Consider the following 17,725-nt stretch of genomic DNA (forward strand, 5'->3'; position numbering starts at 1 on the left):
TATGGGTCTTGACCGCCTCCCGCCAATTGATGTTCTCTCCAGCATCGCACATCATGCCAATGAGACGGCCTTCCCAACCGCCCATCTCCACGACTGGTACCGTGTGCTCCAGCATTTGGCATCCTATGGCTCGCCAAGCATCCATCGCCATGCAGACCAAGCTGTGTCCAACTCCTCTCACAGCTGCCAGTATCTGCACACAACATATTATCATGATTATGACAACAATAAGTAATTAAAATTTTGCAATTTTTAATTAAAGTATATTTCAGTTGTACTTACCGCGCGAGCATGGATCGGACCCCAAGGCAAGAAACTCCTAGATGAATCCTCCATCAGTCTATGTCGAAGGGTGTCGCCGTAATGGCCTGTAAGGTAGACTGACGGCATGCCGTGTCTCTGGTACCAGACCTCATATCTCAAACGTCCGGGACCTACAGGCAATGACTCAGGAGATGGCGGACTCCATAAGTGCTGCTCCGGATGTCCAGCCCAGTCGTACTCCAAGCTGAAACGCTGCCTCCAGTCGACTTTGGGCTTGCAGTGAGTCGTTCTGCAAGTACAATTAATTAGAAAGTCAGGCAACGAAATTAAAATGACAATCGTAAAGTGATAACGATATTTTTTTCTGTGTCGACAGTACTTACTTGTGGAACCTGTCCGTCTCATCCTGACCAATCAGCGGGTACTCCGGGATGAAGGCATCCAAGCCGAACTGTCGGGACACCCGATCGGGATAATGGTACTCCACTATCCAGTAACAAACTAACGGTCCCTGATAAAACCAGAGTGGTCTCTGCTCCAATGTCAACCGGCTCAGAAGACCGCTACGATAAAATGCACGATACGGGAACCAATCGATGTTACAATATCGGAGCATCTGGAGCTGACCCCGGACATAAGAAACCCCCTTGCCCGTCTCTTGGTAGTCGTGATCCCTGCCCCATATAGCAGCATATGCGGGGCATCTGTCTGGGTCTGGAACTCTCCAACGGGGAGGTGGATCTGGTATATCTGGCCGACATATGGGCAGATGTGACCACGACCAATGCTGGAGTAGAAGAAGTGGCCCATGAATCTGCTTGTTCTTCACCTGAAATTTTAACTGTAAATAAGAACTCGGTATGAATTTTCAACTTTAAAGTAACAACAAAATTAGTACAGACTTACCAAGCAAGCGTGACACAGTGATCTGTATAAGTGGGCGAGAACGGCTCCACCCCAGTTCCACCTCTTAGGCTTATCAAGGTCCCTCAACAAAGAGAGAAACATAATCGGGACCGCATCACCGCTAGAGTCCACGAACATGACGGCACCACACAGATCTAGCACAAAAGCCCTAATATACCTGCAACATGAAACAATCAATATAAAACATTGAAATTATTGAGATTAACAATATAAACAATCAGCAGAGAGCCCGGAGTGACTTTAGAGATTAACAATATTAACAATATTGAAAAGCGTAATGGTACCTCCTGACCGCCTCATCATCGTCTGTCTCGGGGAATATGCGATTCTGGAAGAAGTGAGTCCGGAGTGACTTTAGAGAAATACAGTAACCAGAAGACCGGGCCTCATCTTCCTCCCCCTTCTTCTTGTTGAACTTCTTCTGCAGCTAATTCGGATGACACCCTAACAACTCCGGTATCATCCTCTGCAGGTCTGGATGGTCTGAGACGCCACCTATGGGCTCACCATCGATAGGCAATCCCCACAAGGCGCTCACATCAATGAGGGTGACTGTCATCTCCCCAGGCGGGAGATGAAATGTATGCGTCTTAGGTCGCCATCTCTCCGCTAGACCGTGCATCAGATACGGATTGATATTACTCTGTGGCATCATGGCAATCTGATACAACCTAAGCTGCAAGAGGCATTGGGTCATCAACGGATGGGGAACAAACGGAATCTCAGACCTGCGGTGCCTCACCGTAAGTAAGCCATCGTCCTGTATTTATTATAAATTTCTGAGACTCAGATCGTGTTATTTTTTTAGTAATATGTACATTACGCATAATAATCACGTACCTCAAGAGATGCCAATGAGACACGGTGCTTAACATGATGGGTCCACAGAAGAGGACTGAAGGTGTCAGGATCGTGGTAGCGATAACTAGGCTCGGCCTTAGACGACTGACCCGCTCCAGTCGGATGCTCAAATCCTCCTCCAGCTCCAGCCATATCCCTATCAGACGACGGGCCCGCTCCAGTCGGATCCGCTCCAGCAGGACCCCCTCCAGGCGCAGGCCGTACTCCCCACCATCTGGGCATACTACATTTACCAAAAAAAATATTAATCAATCACAGATTTAGAAATCTAAATTTATTCGCAATTTTAAACAATTTCTAAATATTTTAAACCAAACTCGCATTAATCAATCACAGATTTAGAAATCTAAATTTATTCGCAATTTTAAACAATTTCTAAATATTTTAAACCAAACTCGCAATTGAAACCTAAACTCACAATTCAGCAATTATTTCAAGCAATTAAAACTCCAAATGTAATTTTGTTCTTAAACCCTAAACTCTAAAAAATTATCAATTTTGTTCTTAAACCCTAATCCTAAACTATCAATTTTAGTTTTTCACCATAAACCCTAAACCTAAATTTTTTAACCGTAAACCCTAACCCTAATTTTTTATTAATAACCCACAATACCAACAATTCGAGAAATTCAACCATCTTAACCCTCAATTTATATCCTTAAACCCTAACCTTAAATTTTTATCAATAAATCACAATTCCGTTTCTGACAGGCGCAGGGCAGGTATGTAGCATTTTAACCGTAAACTCTAACCCTAAATTTTTATTAATAACCCAAAATTGAAGCAATTCGACAAATTCGACCATAATTTTACAATTCCAAAGCCGATATCCAATTAATTTTATTCAAGTATAGCCCAACAACAAAGTCATAGCCCCAATTCCATACAAATTCAACCAACCACAATCTTACGAATTAAACCAATTAATTTACAGATTCAACCGATTAATTTACAAATCCAACCAATTAACACAATTCATTTACAAATTTAACCAATTAACCCTAACCCTAAACCCTAATCGGGAAAATCAACAACCCGGCAAGGTCACAAGCAATTCGGAACAACCAATTCATAACGAGTTTTGATTTAGATAATTACCTGAGAGAGCTTGAATACACAACGAGTCAGCGGGTTGCGGTCGGTTTCGAGATCCTTCGCTTCGCCTCCAAACCTTCCCGAAATCACCAAATCACGGTCAATGCACCACAAAGACACCACAATGAGAGAGAGAGGGGCAAAAATAGTGAAAATGGCTTATAGAGAGAGAGAGGGGGAGAGAGGCAGAAAGAGAGAGAGAGGGGGAGAGAGAGAGGCATAAGAGAGAGAGAGGCACATGGGCGGAGCTGGGCGGCGGGCAACGGCGGCGCTGGGCGGACCTGGCGTGCGTCGGTGGGTTTTTTTTTTTTTGGGTCTGTGGTGCGGGCTAAACAGAGACAGAGGGGGGACGGATCAGGGGGAAGCATTAATCTATACTGGACCGCCAGGGATCCTGGCGGTCTGGTCCCTAGTGGACCGCCCAGGTTCCTGGCGGTCTGGTATGGAACTGGACCGCCAGTATTCCTGACGGTTTGGTTATTTTTCGAAAATTTCTGATTTTGGGATTATTTTGGTAAATACCTTTTTTTTTTTGTTATCAATAAAAATGGCCGTGTATGTTTGGTTTTGTCTACTATAATTTTAAAAAATTGATAATAATTTAGGTATCTACTGTCTGACCATCTATCTAAAAGATCATATGATTTTATGATACTAGCTAGATGTTGCTATTTTAAGATTCTAATATTTCTTATCTAGTTTGTATATGTTATGCTTCATTCTCATTAAAACGGACAACTATGCCACTTTTGTTTTTTATTTTATTTTTGTCTGATAGTATCTTCCTTGGTTTCATGCAAATGAAGTATTCAGATCCGTAACTCAATTGGGGTGGTTTGGATTGGGTCCGTTGGATTCGAATTCACGGCAATCTATACTGAAGTAAAGTGCACAATTTTTCAGCGACGGATTTGAATCAGACGGTCCCCATCCAAAACTCAAAATTTGAGTTACTTTAGATCCGGACCCAATTAAGTCGGTATCGGGCTATCGGCACGCAGATCCGAAACTCCCAAGTCAGAAGAAAATAAGTCTCTCACTCTCTCTAAAGGCGAATACATATGTTCGATCTCTGTCCTGGAAGAACAAAAGAAAAATAAATAGAGGAGTATGTTTTTGCTTTTGAACAGTTCTCTTTGTTTGTGGGTTGTAGTTTTAGAAAGAGTTTTGTAACATGTGATTAAGATAATTTTAAATTTTTATACGAGGCATTATGAATGTTTTAAATTATTTAATTAATATTTTATGTCATTAATTATGATGATATGTTTTGTATTGTTTGAGATCTAGTTACGAGTTCGTCTTAGCAAATGAATCTACACCACAAGTTTACACCAAGATTCATGTTCATTCTTAAAGATTACAAAAATTTATGTGATTTTTTGAGACATTTGATATTAATTTAACAAAAAAAAAATTAATTTTTTTTTAAAGCTTGACGGTGGTTGGTAAGTGTATTTTTTTAATAATCAATTTATAATTTTATGAAGTTGGCTACTCTTAATTATATAATTTTATTAAGTCATCATGAGATTGTAAAAACTTAATAGAAAGGTCATCTAAGTATGCATAACGGATCCAGAATTTAAGTTTGATTTGATTATAATTTTTTGAAATTGCTTACAATTTATTCAACATACCATATTAAATTTGGTACGAATAAGCTACTCGTCTCTTGCTATATGGTGATGATGAGGTGGGGTTGTTTAAATTGTAGATTTATTATTTATCATTTAAGCTAGTTTGTGTTATCAAATTTGGCAATTTGTAGTTAGTTCTCCTCTGGAAATGATTTTATTCTGCTCCAAAAGAAAATAGAAAATAGAGGCCTTGCTTGCCTTCCCAAACAAATAAAAAAAAGATGATAATAATAATAGTCAACGGATTTTTGAACCCACTAGGCATCAGTGAGAAGCTACTAATACTACTGGTCATCAGTGTGGAAACGTGGCACAGCGAGAAGCTACACATAAGTGTATATTTTTTATTCTCAAATTCTAACATTATATTTCTAATATACACACAATCACCCACACAATCTCATACTCTACTTCTATTATTCCAAAGCAAAATGACAACGGCCTATGACCGAATTAGGGAACTCAAAACCTTTGACGAAACCAAATCAGGCGTGAAGGGTTTAGTCGATGCTGGAATCACAAAAATCCCTCCATTTTTCATCCAGCCACATGAACAAGGTGAACTGGTATCGTTACCGATTGAAATTCCAGTGATTGATCTCAGTGGAGCCGACTCTGATGCTGCACTTAGAGAACAATTGGTGGAAAAGGTTAAAAATGCCTCACAGACCTTTGGTTTTTTTCAGGTACAAAATTAGACAATGTTGGTTAGAAATTTTAGAATTGAAATAAATTTGGAAGAAAATTAAAATTACTGTTTCAATTCAGGTTGTAAACCATGGAATCCCATTGGAGGTTCTTGATGAAATGCTTGAAGGGGTTAAGCTGTTCAATGAGGAAGAGGTGGAGGTTAAGAAGAAATACTACACTAGGGATTATTCAAGCAAGAAAGTGATTTACAATAGCAATTTTGATTTGTACCAGTCACCAGCTGCCAACTGGCGTGATACCTTGTTAATCACCATGGCTCCTGAACCACCCATACCAGAAGAGTTGCCTGCTGTGTGCAGAGATATAACTTTTAAGTACACAGAGTACATCAAGAGACTTGGCATCATACTATTTGAGTTACTATCAGAGGCACTTGGCCTGAAACCAAGTTATCTAACAGAGAGAGAATGCAACAAAGGGTTGAATGTGCTTACGCACTACTACCCACCTTGTCCCGAGCCCCACCTGACAGTCGGTACAACCAAGCACTCCGACCCCGATTTCCTCACTGTGCTTCTACAGGATAGCATCGGCGGATTACAAGTCCTGTATCAGAACCACTGGATTGATGTGCCTCCTGTGCACGGAGCCTTAGTAATCAATGTCGGTGATCTTTTGCAGGTATACCCATTTATTTTTTCAATACTAATATCAGGGGCGTATCCAAGTGGAGCTAGGGGGTCAACTGCCCCCTCTGGATATTGAAATTTTGAAATTTTATGGGGATGGATAGGCCCGGACCAACTATGCCCCTGAAATATTTTTACCCCCCTCTGAAATTTCTGAATTTTGTCATCTGTTAAATTTAGATTTAAAATAGAATAAATTCTTTGAATTCAGATTGGTAATTAGGATTAATATGACAGCCTGCCTCTGACGAAAATCCTGACTTCGCCCCCGACTAATATGACAGCCAGCTTGTTTATACAACACTAAATACTAACTTCTTTTTTTTTTTTTTTTCAAATTGCAGTTGATATCAAATGACAAGTTGAAAAGTGTGGAGCATAGAGTGCTTGCTAACAGTATTGGACCCAGAGTCTCTGTGGCATGCTTCTTTACCACTCACTTAAACACAAATTGTAATAGGTTATATGGCCCCATAAAGGAGTTAATAACAGAGGTTAGCCCACCACTGTACAAAGAAACTACAGTCAAAGATTTCATTTTGTACTACCGCAGCAAAGGCCTTGATGGTCGGTCTTCATTGGATTACTTCAGATTGTAAATTCTCCAAAGATTGTTATGTGTGTTATCAAAATATATATAGTAAAGGAAATGGTGTAAGAAATCATATACTTGATAAAAGTATTATTTCAGATTGCAATGAAATGTGTGATATACTGTACATGAGCTCAATTGAAGCAATATGCAAATGAGTCTTTTCTCTTTTGTAGCAGATGTGGCTAATTAATGAGTAGTATTTGCTGGCCGAGTTGTCTTAATTTGTGGTGTCTATTTTAGGTGGTGCTGTGTACTTGTCAATCAATGTTGTTCTTTCACAAAGCTAAGCCCATTAACTAAAGGGACCCAATTTATTCTTATTTTGTGCTCCAAACAAACTTGCTCTGAAAAACTTTTGGATCCGCTCTAAGATCCGTGTGGATCAGATCAGTCATCGGAGTGCTGGGTTGGCAGAAAAACATCGCAGATTACTCTCCAGTACTACAACCAGATGTTAACAGGTACAAGCATAATGCTCAAAACTGCTCGGTGGATCATGATTGCTTGTCTTTTTTTCTCCATTTGAATCCATATAAGTTATATCAAACCTCTCTGGCAGATTAAAATTGACCTGCAATATGACAAATTCAATACAAAGGTAATTTTGACCTTTTTTTTTGCAAAGTGCATTTGGTAATTTTGACTCTTGGTTTGTTTTGCTTGAAGCAATCAATGACACTCATTTTCTGAAAACCAAGGCTGTAACATTTGTACATCGTACCAGTGAGGCCTTGCACCATTACTATCAGTCCACTGACCTGTTTACTTGATCAGGTATTAAAAAGTATCCTTTATACCTGCAGCCATAGCATTATGCTTGTACCTGTTTCTGCTGGATGGTTCGTTGGTAAAATCAAGAATAATTAGGTTATGTATATTTTAGCCATATCCTCAATGTCAAGAAAAGAATTCTTAGAGAAAAGAAACCAGTAGGTAACTTGTGAGGGAATCTGCTGCAAAATAACATTACAAATTCAACCAATTACCTGCACAGTAGAACACTTCCATTTCTTACCAAGTGCATCCTCAATTTTCGAATCAATTTTGGGGTTGTAAAAGGCACCTCCTCCATCATCAATTTTGTAACTCCATCCCTTATCATTCAATGCTTCTCTCAAGGCAACCGTTGCCTTCTCCCATATGTCATCACTGCTGACTGATTTCTCTGGTCAGGTTGAGAGGTTCATCTCATACCTGTCAAATCTGAATGGGCGCAGTGTTTCTTCAGTCAGATAAGGGAAACCCCTGATCTCCCCCTTTATCTGGTCTTCTAAGGAAAATATGTGTGCATCATCCTGAAATATAGGAACTAAGATATATAAATCATGTTGTTCAATTCTAAATGCATTTGCCAAGGACCATGTGCAAACTGAGTTATCAACTTCCCTCTCTCTCTCTCAGACACACAAACACAGATGCATGTGTGCACGCTTGAGCAAGAAAACATACAGTATAAACTGCTGGTTGTGATTATATATGGTAAGAACATTTGTGAATATATGATGACAGAAAATATTGGTACAACTGGTCTAGTACCTGAGTAAATCCTCTGACACGAAAGAGACCATGCAGACTTCCAGACAGCTCATACCGGTAAACAGTTCCAAGCTCAGCAACCCTAATTGGGAAGTCTTTGTAAGAATGCAATTTCCTCTTGAAAAGAAGGATGTTGTATGGGCAATTCATGGGGCGGATCTCGTACAACTCAATTCTCCACATCAATATGGTCATACATGTTCTCTCGGTAGAAGTCAATATGGCCGCTTATTTTCCAGAGCTCAGCCTTCGTGACATTTGGTGTGTAGAGGAGATCATAGCCATGTTGTAGGTGAATTTTTTTTTTCCAGGAGTATTCAATTATGTGTCTTATGATTGCACCCTTTAGGTGCCAGAACACCAACCCACCTCCTGCATCTTCCTGGAAATTATGTTGTAAATGGTGAGAAACTTGTATGCATCAGCAGGTAAAAAGCTGGTACTGATTAATGTGACCACTTCCAAAGCCCCATTTTTTGTAGAAACAACATCAAAAATTTATATAAACCAAATAAAATAATAAAACAATAAAATTTAATTAAATTTATATACACATAATTAAAATTTAAAAATCATAGAGGTGGCTTAACCACCTTTGGCTAAGCCTTAGATCCGCTTCTAAACCCCAAGATTAATACCCAAAATTGATCATCATCTGTATACTCAAGCCCCTTCCAACTATGAAACTGTACGTACCAGAACACAGAGGGTTCATGACAAGGCTTACAAAAAAAAAAACGAATATAATTATTTTAAGTTTTAACTGATACCGGTGATGGAAAGAGAATTAAACCAGAAATTAACTAATGTGCAGTTCTAACAACATGTTTGGATGAGGAATCGATCAATGAACTGTTGACCTAAGTTCAATTTTATACTAATATTCAACTTCTTGCTCTCTGATCTTTTTTTACCATACAGAGGTTTAAATGTTCTGTCATTATTCTGGATATATCCAATTAACATTAACATTACGTGTATGAAAACTCTGATGAGATTGTTAACATTAGATGTTTACCATGCATTAACTCCTTCAGAAGAACAAGAAAATACTCCAATATATAAATATGCAGAATTAATCCAATTTACTCATTACAGTATTCTTATTTAATTGAGTGCATATCAAAAGTCTTTCAATCGAAACACTTGGTCCCACCTAATTTATTAATAGAAAGAAATAATATCATTATTACAAAATATATACTACAACAACATAAATAACCACAACTCCTATCCAAATTTTACACATAATACATATTTAGCGGAGCCCTTCTTATTCTTCTCTTTTGATCCTTTGATCCTTTTTTCTCTGTATCTACGGCCTGATGAGCACCTTTGTTCGTGCTGAGTTCAACTCCTTGGTAACATCTTTCATAGAAATGCGCTCTTTTGGCGACTCTTTGGAGCACAGAAGCCCGCATTTAATCACTGAAACCAAACAACTATAGATATTTTCAGGTGCATACAGATTGTGTTCTCCATCAGTTTCAGAGAATAATTTGGGGTCAACTATGTCCATGACGTGGTCAGGGAAAGCCATCTCAACATGCTTCTGAAGGCTCAAACCATCTCTGATTCTCTCGTCTGTGGGACTTACTCCAGTGAATATTTCAAGCAGAAGAACACCATAGCTATAGATATCTCCTTCTACCGACGGCCGACCACCCATCCCATACTCTAGGCAATGAAAAGTTATATAGTTACAATCCTAAATTTAGTACTAAAGCATAGTTAACCGTGACTCTACTTATTGACATATGTATAGTTCACCTAGTTTTTCAAATTTGGGCTCATATGATCATGCATATATTTGTGTATTATTTTTCAAATTATCTAGCCCAAAGCAGTAAATTAAAGAAGTCTGCATAGATAGTAAAAGTCTCAATCATGAGTATAAATGAGGCAACAAATGCTTTGCCCTTTAGCCTCGCTAGCTATTGGAACAAACTTGGCCAATTGTTTCTTTGGACCTTAACAAATTAAGTCGGTGAATAATTTTGTTGCAGGGACATATTAAAAAAAAGTACTTCTCAAATAAAAAGATCTGCTATACCTGGAGGAATGTAGCCAATAGAACCTTTGATTCCACCTGTGCTCGACATTGATTGAGAAGGCATGGTATCGGGTCGAACCAAAAACCTTGCTAATCCAAAATCACTCACATGTGCCGTCATGTCGTCATCCAAAAGTACATTGCTAGGTTTGAGATCACAATGCACAATTGGTGCAGGTAAATGGTAATGAAGATAATCTACAGCTGCCGCCACATCAAATGCGATGTTCAACCTCTGGAGGAAGCTGAGGTTTCTGAATGTCCGATCTATACATGCATTTGGATGCAACCATGTTTCCAAGCTACCATTTGGCATGAACTCAAAAACCAAAGCCTTGAAATCATTACCTTGGTGGTCTATGCTAGAGCACAAACTCAACACTTTTATAAGGTTTCGGTGTCTCGCATTTTTTAATGCCTCACATTCAGAGAAGAAACTTTTGGAAGCACTGTGTGTCTCAAGGTTTAGCACCTTCACCGCAACGGTTGTTACATTCTCGAAGCTCATAACGGCTTTGTAGACTGCTCCAAATGTACCTCTTCCAATTTGATTCTTTGAAGAGAAATTTTCAGTAGCCCTAAGAAGGTTATTGTATGAAACGGGCTTTAACCCATATTTTAAAGATGTATCAGATTGTGGATTGTTTCGAGGGTTGTTTCTAGTATAATAAATCACTAACAAGCAAATGACTGCGGTTATGCAAATAAAAGAACCTACAACAGAACTTATGAGCACCATGTTTCTTCGAGAGTGATGTTTTTTTGTTGAAGGTTGTGAGATCATGCATGGTGACAAATGCATTTGAGGCACTCCACCACAAAGCTTTGGATTTCCTCTTACATCTACACTAGTGGCGTTCTTGAAAATGCCTATTTTTGGTAATCCCCCCTCGAAATTATTGAAGGAAATATTTAAATATTGCAAATTCATTGTACCCAGGAATTCAGGGACTTGACCAGAGAGCGAGTTGTTAGAGATATCAAGGGTTTGCAGTCCTCTTAGTTTGCTTAACCTGGTTGGAATTGTTCCTTGGAACATATTGCTATCAAGATAAAGGGCTTCAAGTTCCTGGCATCCTTCAATTGTGCTAGGAATCTCTCCATGTAACTTGTTATTTGAGAGACGAATTGATTGTAGGTTTTTCAAGTTACCAATTTCTGGTGGCAACATGCCAGTTAGATAATTGTGCGTCAAGTCCAAACTGACAGAAAGAGAAGAAAGAACCATGATTTCTTTGGGAATTTCACCTACCAACTTATTATTTGAAATATTGAGGAGTTCTAAGAATTTCATGCTACTTAATTCTGGGGGTATACTCCCTTCTAATGCATTATTATCTATAAGTAGCTTGGTCATTTGGGTGAGATTGCCAAAAGTTGATGGGATTTGACCTGAAATCATGTTATTCTCTAGATCTAATATTCCCAATTTGTTAAGATTTCCAATTTCTACCGGAATGGTGCCACTGAGAAACATTCTGCTTAGGTCAAGCAAGATTAAGTTATTGAGTTTTCCGAGAGTTGCTGGTATGCTTCCTGAAATTGGGTTATTATACAGTATGAGTAGAAGAAGACTAGAAAGGTTTGCTATAGAACTAGGTAACACTCCTTGTAGTTGGTTGTCTCCGAGATCTATATGTTCTAACAAAGTACAATTGGTCAAAGCATCCATGAAACTCCAATCATGTGGTCTCTTAACCTCCATTTGATTAGATTGAAGAGAAATTTTTTGAAGATTTTGTAAGGCTCCAAAGCTAGATGGTATTACGCCCCTGAAGTAATTAAAATCTAATGAAACCATAGTAAGAGCAGAACAATTGGATATGGATGGTGGGATCTGTCCTTGGAGTAGATTGGAAAACAGGCTTAGAAAAAGCAAGTTTGGTAAAGCATTGCACATATCGAAAGGTAAAGTTCCATGAAGCTGATTATTAGGAAGTTGCAAAGCATACAATTTTGATAAGTTGTAAAGGGAGTGTGGTATTTCACCCGAAATGTTGTTTTGATAAATTCCAATATACTGGAGGTTTTGAAGCTTCCCTAGTTCATTAGGGATGAATCCACTTAACATATTTTCAGAAAGTTCCATTGCTATTAAACTTTGAAGATTACCCAAGGAATGTGGGATGGAACCATATAATTTATTATAGAAAAGCCGAAGTTCCAGTAAGTTAGTAAGGTTGCCCAAGCCAGGGGGGATGTGACCACTAATGCTATTTTTGTAAAGATGGAGAAATGATAGTTTGGTTAGGTTTCCTAAGGTGGAAGGAATTGATCCTGTGAGATTATTGTCATGCAGTGTTAATCTTTGGAGCTGTGGGATGAGGCCGAATTCCAACGGTATGCCTCCTGTGAGGTAGTTATTCCCAAGATTGATACTTTTAAGTTTTTTGCATTGCGCTAAGTTAGATGGAATGTTACCATCGAGAAAATTCACACTCAAGTTGACAAAACGTAGCCTACCCAAGTATCCCATCTCTACCGGGATGCTTCCTCTCAGCTGGTTATCAGAGAGACTCATCCTTTGAAGGAACGTGAGGTTTGCAAGGGATGGAGAAATATAACCTGACAATTGTTTGGAGTCGAGAACGAGAGCAGTCACTCTATTAGGATGGTGTCGGCCACACAATATCCCTTGCCATTGGCAGTGGTGCAGTGACTCATTCCAAGAGGAGAAGACTCCAAATGGATCATCATATATTTGCGACTTGAAGGAGAGAAGTGCGGATAGATCAGTTTTACCAGTTGCTACTGTGGCAGCGAGAGTCAATGAGGATAAGCTTAAGAGGAGGTGAATAGTGAGCATGGTATAACAACGTTCCATGATTTGTGTGATGAGAACAATTGATTTCTCTCTCACAGAGTGCTGCTCTTCTTATAGTTAAAGGGAGATGTATGGTTAGAAAGAAGCTGACCACAAGAGATTCTCTCATGAGTTGTTCTAGACTTCTAGTGCTAACTGTTATTCTGTCTTGTATGACTGTTAGAATTTTATTTGTCCTTTTACTTTGGAATGGTAAGTAGAAACTGACTGGATTAGACTTGTGGCTCCTGCGAAGTACTTTATTTTCTAACCTTGAAGATTAGGTTGGAGATGACTAGCACCTCAGGTCCTCATCTCTAAGCTGGAAAGAACCTCATCATCTCAATATATATATACTAGGGGGAAAAAAAGGAAAATTATTTTCAAAAAGTAGGAATCAAAATGTCCTCTCCTACGCATTTATAGTTTTTTTTTATTTTTTTAACAGATTTGAGGATGAATGAATGAAGATGAAAATATCTTCTAGTTTACACAAATGAGTAAGTTTTCGAATTAGAGAACAGCATGTTGAACAAAACACATTACTCATATAAAAAGCATAATATGCAATATTCGGATAGATTAGAAATACACAAAAGTTCACAACTAATATCTTTCTTAAGAATACAACATGACTAATAAATTAGACCTAAAAAATACAACAAGAATGAGCCCTCAAACAACTTCAATGAGGACCCAGCATTGAATGTGAATGAAACCGAGAACCTCCTGGTTGAATCCTGCTTGAATTCTGTGCAATTTCAAGCACACTATTAACCAAAGGGTTTTGTTGTGTATTGTGATCGATGTTGTGAACTCTGTATATGGTGGTTGTCTAATTAATTTAGGGTGATGAAGATAGAACTTTTGTTTTTGCACACAAAATCTTTTGATGTGTCATGGCTTGTGAGCCGTTGCTTTAAGCCCCAATGCTGGGTAGTACGAGTTGCTTTAAGCCCACTGCAAATACAAATACTACCGTTGCTTTAAGCTCCAATGCAAATACAAAAAAATGGCTTGTGAGTCGCTCGAACTCAGCTCGGAAACAAACTCGCCAACAACTCGTTTGTTAAAAACTCGAGTTGAGTAGCTTGTTTAACTCACGAGTTGAGTTTGAATTGGACTCAGTTCGCTCATTACAACTTGGAATCGGTTAAGTACCTGCGTCCCATGGGCAGTACGAGTTTGTACTTTTGTATATTTTTTATTTATGTACACAACTATGTTTGTACTTGTGAAATAGTGATTACATGGGCAAACAAAACTTAAATGATAACACAAAAGATAGCATATATCTAACGGTCTTTTAACTCTTAAGTTCCTTAAAATTTCAACATCTAAAAATTCAAAGTGTAGACTTTTCAATTAGAGTCAACTCGACTAGCTCGCTATTTTCTTAATTGAATTCGAGTTACCCTTGACTCAAGCTAACTCAGGTCGGACCGACCACACATTAATCAACCTCTTTGGGTCCCTCGTGAAAATGGTATATGGCGCTCATTCCATATCCAATCTCTTCCACGAAGATGTAATATCTCGTTTTGAGCCACACACACATATATATATATATAGATCATCAACACTGGGACACACTATATATTTGAAAGGAGAGAACCAAAGAATTTTCCAAGTAAATCAAACCACATAATTTTTGTAATAAGCAGCAGTTATAATGCTTAATTTTAATGATATAATAGTCAAAAGTAAAAAGAGATGATCATATTACCATCCGGCAAATTCGCCTTGTACATGCTTTTCTTTGTTTAATGAAATTTTAGTAGGCACGATTGACATGATTGTCTAATAAATTTATTACTAATAAAATCATCTCGATCTGTTGGATGAGCCAAATTTCACGTATGTTTTTGCTAAGAATATACTCAAGATTGTAATATTACTTCCTGCATGCATAGAGTTAAATCTTATCGAAATTAAATGTCTGCATCATTGATCATGTCGACTAGCTAGATCAAGAGATGATAACCTTAGCATCAAAACCGAATTTTTTTTATTAATAGAAAATAAATGATGCAGAACGGGATGGTTGCTGGACATAATAAACCATCCCTCCAGCTAATTTTGTCACTAATCATGCAAAATCTCTTAAAAAAAAAAACCCTAAACAGGATAGTCCATTCCATTCAGTATTGTTCATAATTTTATTTTTTCTTCCTATATTTTGAAATTTCATCAAATTCTACCCCCTATTTCGATATTTTATTTATTTATTTTCTATTAATAAAAAAATCGGTGAAATCCCTGCCTAGCATCAAATTTCTATGATTTTTGCCCATTTTTGTTCTCTAAATATGCAGTGATAACTGTGCAAGCAACAGTGTGGCAAACCAAATATATATACTACAGTAATGGTTGAAAACCTACAAATGCGTACATGTGGCCGCTACATGAGTTTGTGCACCTGGCACCAATGCTGCCTCCGAGATACAGCGTTCCATGCGCGTGCGATCTTGTTTCTTGCTTTTATGCTAACAACACGTACAGAATGTCCAACGCTTAGCAAAAATAATGTGTTTATATTTTTGTACAAATGACACTAATTTTTTCCAATAGAAAAGCTTTATTTATATATGTTAATTTTGATATTTAAACACTTATTTATCCTACATGATCTTTTACCAATCAAAGCTTCAAGAACGTACATAGCTTTCATCTGCAATTAATTGTTATTAATTAGTCAAAGTAGTGCAGTCAATTAATTCATGACTTGAACAAATTTATGCGGCTATCGGACAATCAAGAGGAGGTTTCACTATGGAAAATTCATCAATTCAAGTCTCTGGTCAAAATCATAATACTTTTATCAATTACATTCCAAATTTGTAGAAGAAATTTGATAACAGTGTGTTTGTAATTTTGTATGTATTATGCAGGATTCATTATATTGCCGTGACCAACACATCAAAACTGCGCGATACAAATCTTTCGGATCGGTTTTGACTGTTTTCGGTATATGATTATGGACTATGGTGGCTTGTAGATGATGAACTTTTGAGGTGGGACTTACAAATTAAGGAGGAGATATAACTTTTGTTTTTAAATTAATTACAGGTATAGATGTGGGTATTTTGTTTTACTGTTTTATTAAGTTGGTTTGTTAGACACTTAATTAGACTAAAGTAAACCAATTCTGTTGTGGTTAATTAAATTATAACCAAACTTTATTTATATTTATTTATGTTATTTGCAGAATGTTAATTTTATGATTGTCTATATTTATAATCGATGAGATAAATTTAGTGCGATGCATAAACAAAAGAGAAAAAATTATTGTGATTAAACAATGGAGACTGGTACTGAAACTATATATAATTGAAAATATTATGAATGGAAATCAATTATAAGTATATATATGAGTATATGACATCATTCATGTCAAAAGCTTTATGCATGATAAAAATATAGTATGAATTAAATATGCTTTTGAATGACATCATTAATTCTTGTCAAATACTTATGCATGAGAAAAATGTCATATTAAATTCACATCATAACACTCCTTGCAAATAATAAACCTCGGTAAAAAATTACTATTCCCGTGTGTAATTTTTTTACAATTTAGTTTGACAAATTTCCTGAGCTATTTTGTCATCTTCTTGCTAATCACTCACAGCTATACTCCAACATGGACGTAGGTAGCTAAGACCATCCACTCTCACTGTTAAGCAATTCTCACTTTCACAGTTAAGGAAATTATTCACCCAAAACTCATCATAAATAAAACAAAATTTCAAAAAAGAAACAAGCACAAGGACATATATATTGGAGCTGAAGGAAGAAGTGATCTGGCAGCTACAGTTCATACCAGGAAGAGAAAACTAAAAACAGAAACACAACACAAACACTCACAATAACTTCACCGTTGTGTTATTTCACTTTTCGTTATTTAGAACTTTCATTTTTTTTTAATTTCTATTTTTTTGTTATCTCATTTCTTACTTATGCTCAAAACAGGATTTTTCCATTTTCATTGGCAGTTACACACTTATGTAACAAACACTAATGAATGAAATATGGGCTAGGCCCTTATTTTTCTTTTCTTTTTAAAAAAGAAAAAAGAAAAAAGAAGAGGAAACAAGCGGGGATTAGCGAATAATTAAACTATTGACAATGACCAAGTCTGGTACACGAAAAATGCTCACGATATAATTCCGTATTTGCAAAACCACTCCTTTCTTTGTGGGAGGAAATTTCAATGCATCTTGCAGTACTAATTATCTATCTCTCAATTTGTCACTAAGCGAAGAATATTCTAACTAGGTACGGAAAGAAATGGAGTTCTGTCCAAAAGATTTTAGACTACATATATCTTATCTCTGAATTTGACAATACTCTCCGTACGAGAGAATGCACATAATTAAAATCCGAATGAAAGTTTTCTACCTCCAACCTTTACTCAAAATGACATTTTTATATCCATCTAAATTAAATTATGTCCAAAGCACTTTGAATTCGGGATAATAAACCCACCAATTCGGAAAATCTTATCCTCGTCATTTCAACGGGAGTGCTATGTTCAATTGTTTTCCCTTTTTTGGCAAATCGGAGCAAGTAGCCTTCTATTCCTAAATCCCCACTAGCCCTCGTTTTTCT

At 37.3% G+C, this 17,725-nt stretch overlaps 2 protein-coding genes and 1 pseudogene across 3 annotated transcripts; 1 reads left to right on the top strand and 2 right to left on the bottom strand.

The window, feature by feature from the left end:
- Positions 1-5,147: 5,147 nt before the first annotated feature.
- On the top strand, positions 5,148-6,897 carry LOC144568311 (1-aminocyclopropane-1-carboxylate oxidase homolog 1-like). The gene is made up of 3 exons (XM_078318619.1): positions 5,148-5,473; positions 5,556-6,119; positions 6,472-6,897. Exons 1-3 carry the CDS (start codon positions 5,219-5,221, stop codon positions 6,724-6,726), a joined length of 1,074 nt encoding a protein of 357 aa, XP_078174745.1. The 5' UTR covers positions 5,148-5,218; the 3' UTR covers positions 6,727-6,897.
- Positions 6,898-7,090: 193 nt separating this feature from the next.
- LOC144550631 (threonine--tRNA ligase, chloroplastic/mitochondrial 2 pseudogene) lies at positions 7,091-9,199 on the bottom strand (annotated as a pseudogene). Its single transcript, XR_013510526.1, has 3 exons — positions 9,173-9,199; positions 8,259-8,640; positions 7,091-8,017 (listed from the first exon to the last, which is right to left on the bottom strand). The product of XR_013510526.1 is annotated as a threonine--tRNA ligase, chloroplastic/mitochondrial 2 pseudogene (transcript).
- A 198-nt stretch (positions 9,200-9,397) lies between these two features.
- Positions 9,398-13,232, bottom strand: LOC144568198 (uncharacterized). The gene is made up of 2 exons (XM_078318474.1): positions 10,312-13,232; positions 9,398-9,935 (listed from the first exon to the last, which is right to left on the bottom strand). Exons 1-2 carry the CDS (start codon positions 13,133-13,135, stop codon positions 9,574-9,576), a joined length of 3,186 nt encoding a protein of 1,061 aa, XP_078174600.1. The 5' UTR covers positions 13,136-13,232; the 3' UTR covers positions 9,398-9,573.
- Positions 13,233-17,725: the final 4,493 nt, after the last annotated feature.

Source organism: Carex rostrata, chromosome 2 (genome assembly GCF_964058835.1).
Source record: "Carex rostrata chromosome 2, lpCarRost1.2, whole genome shotgun sequence".
Taxonomy (NCBI): Eukaryota; Viridiplantae; Streptophyta; class Magnoliopsida; order Poales; family Cyperaceae; genus Carex; species Carex rostrata.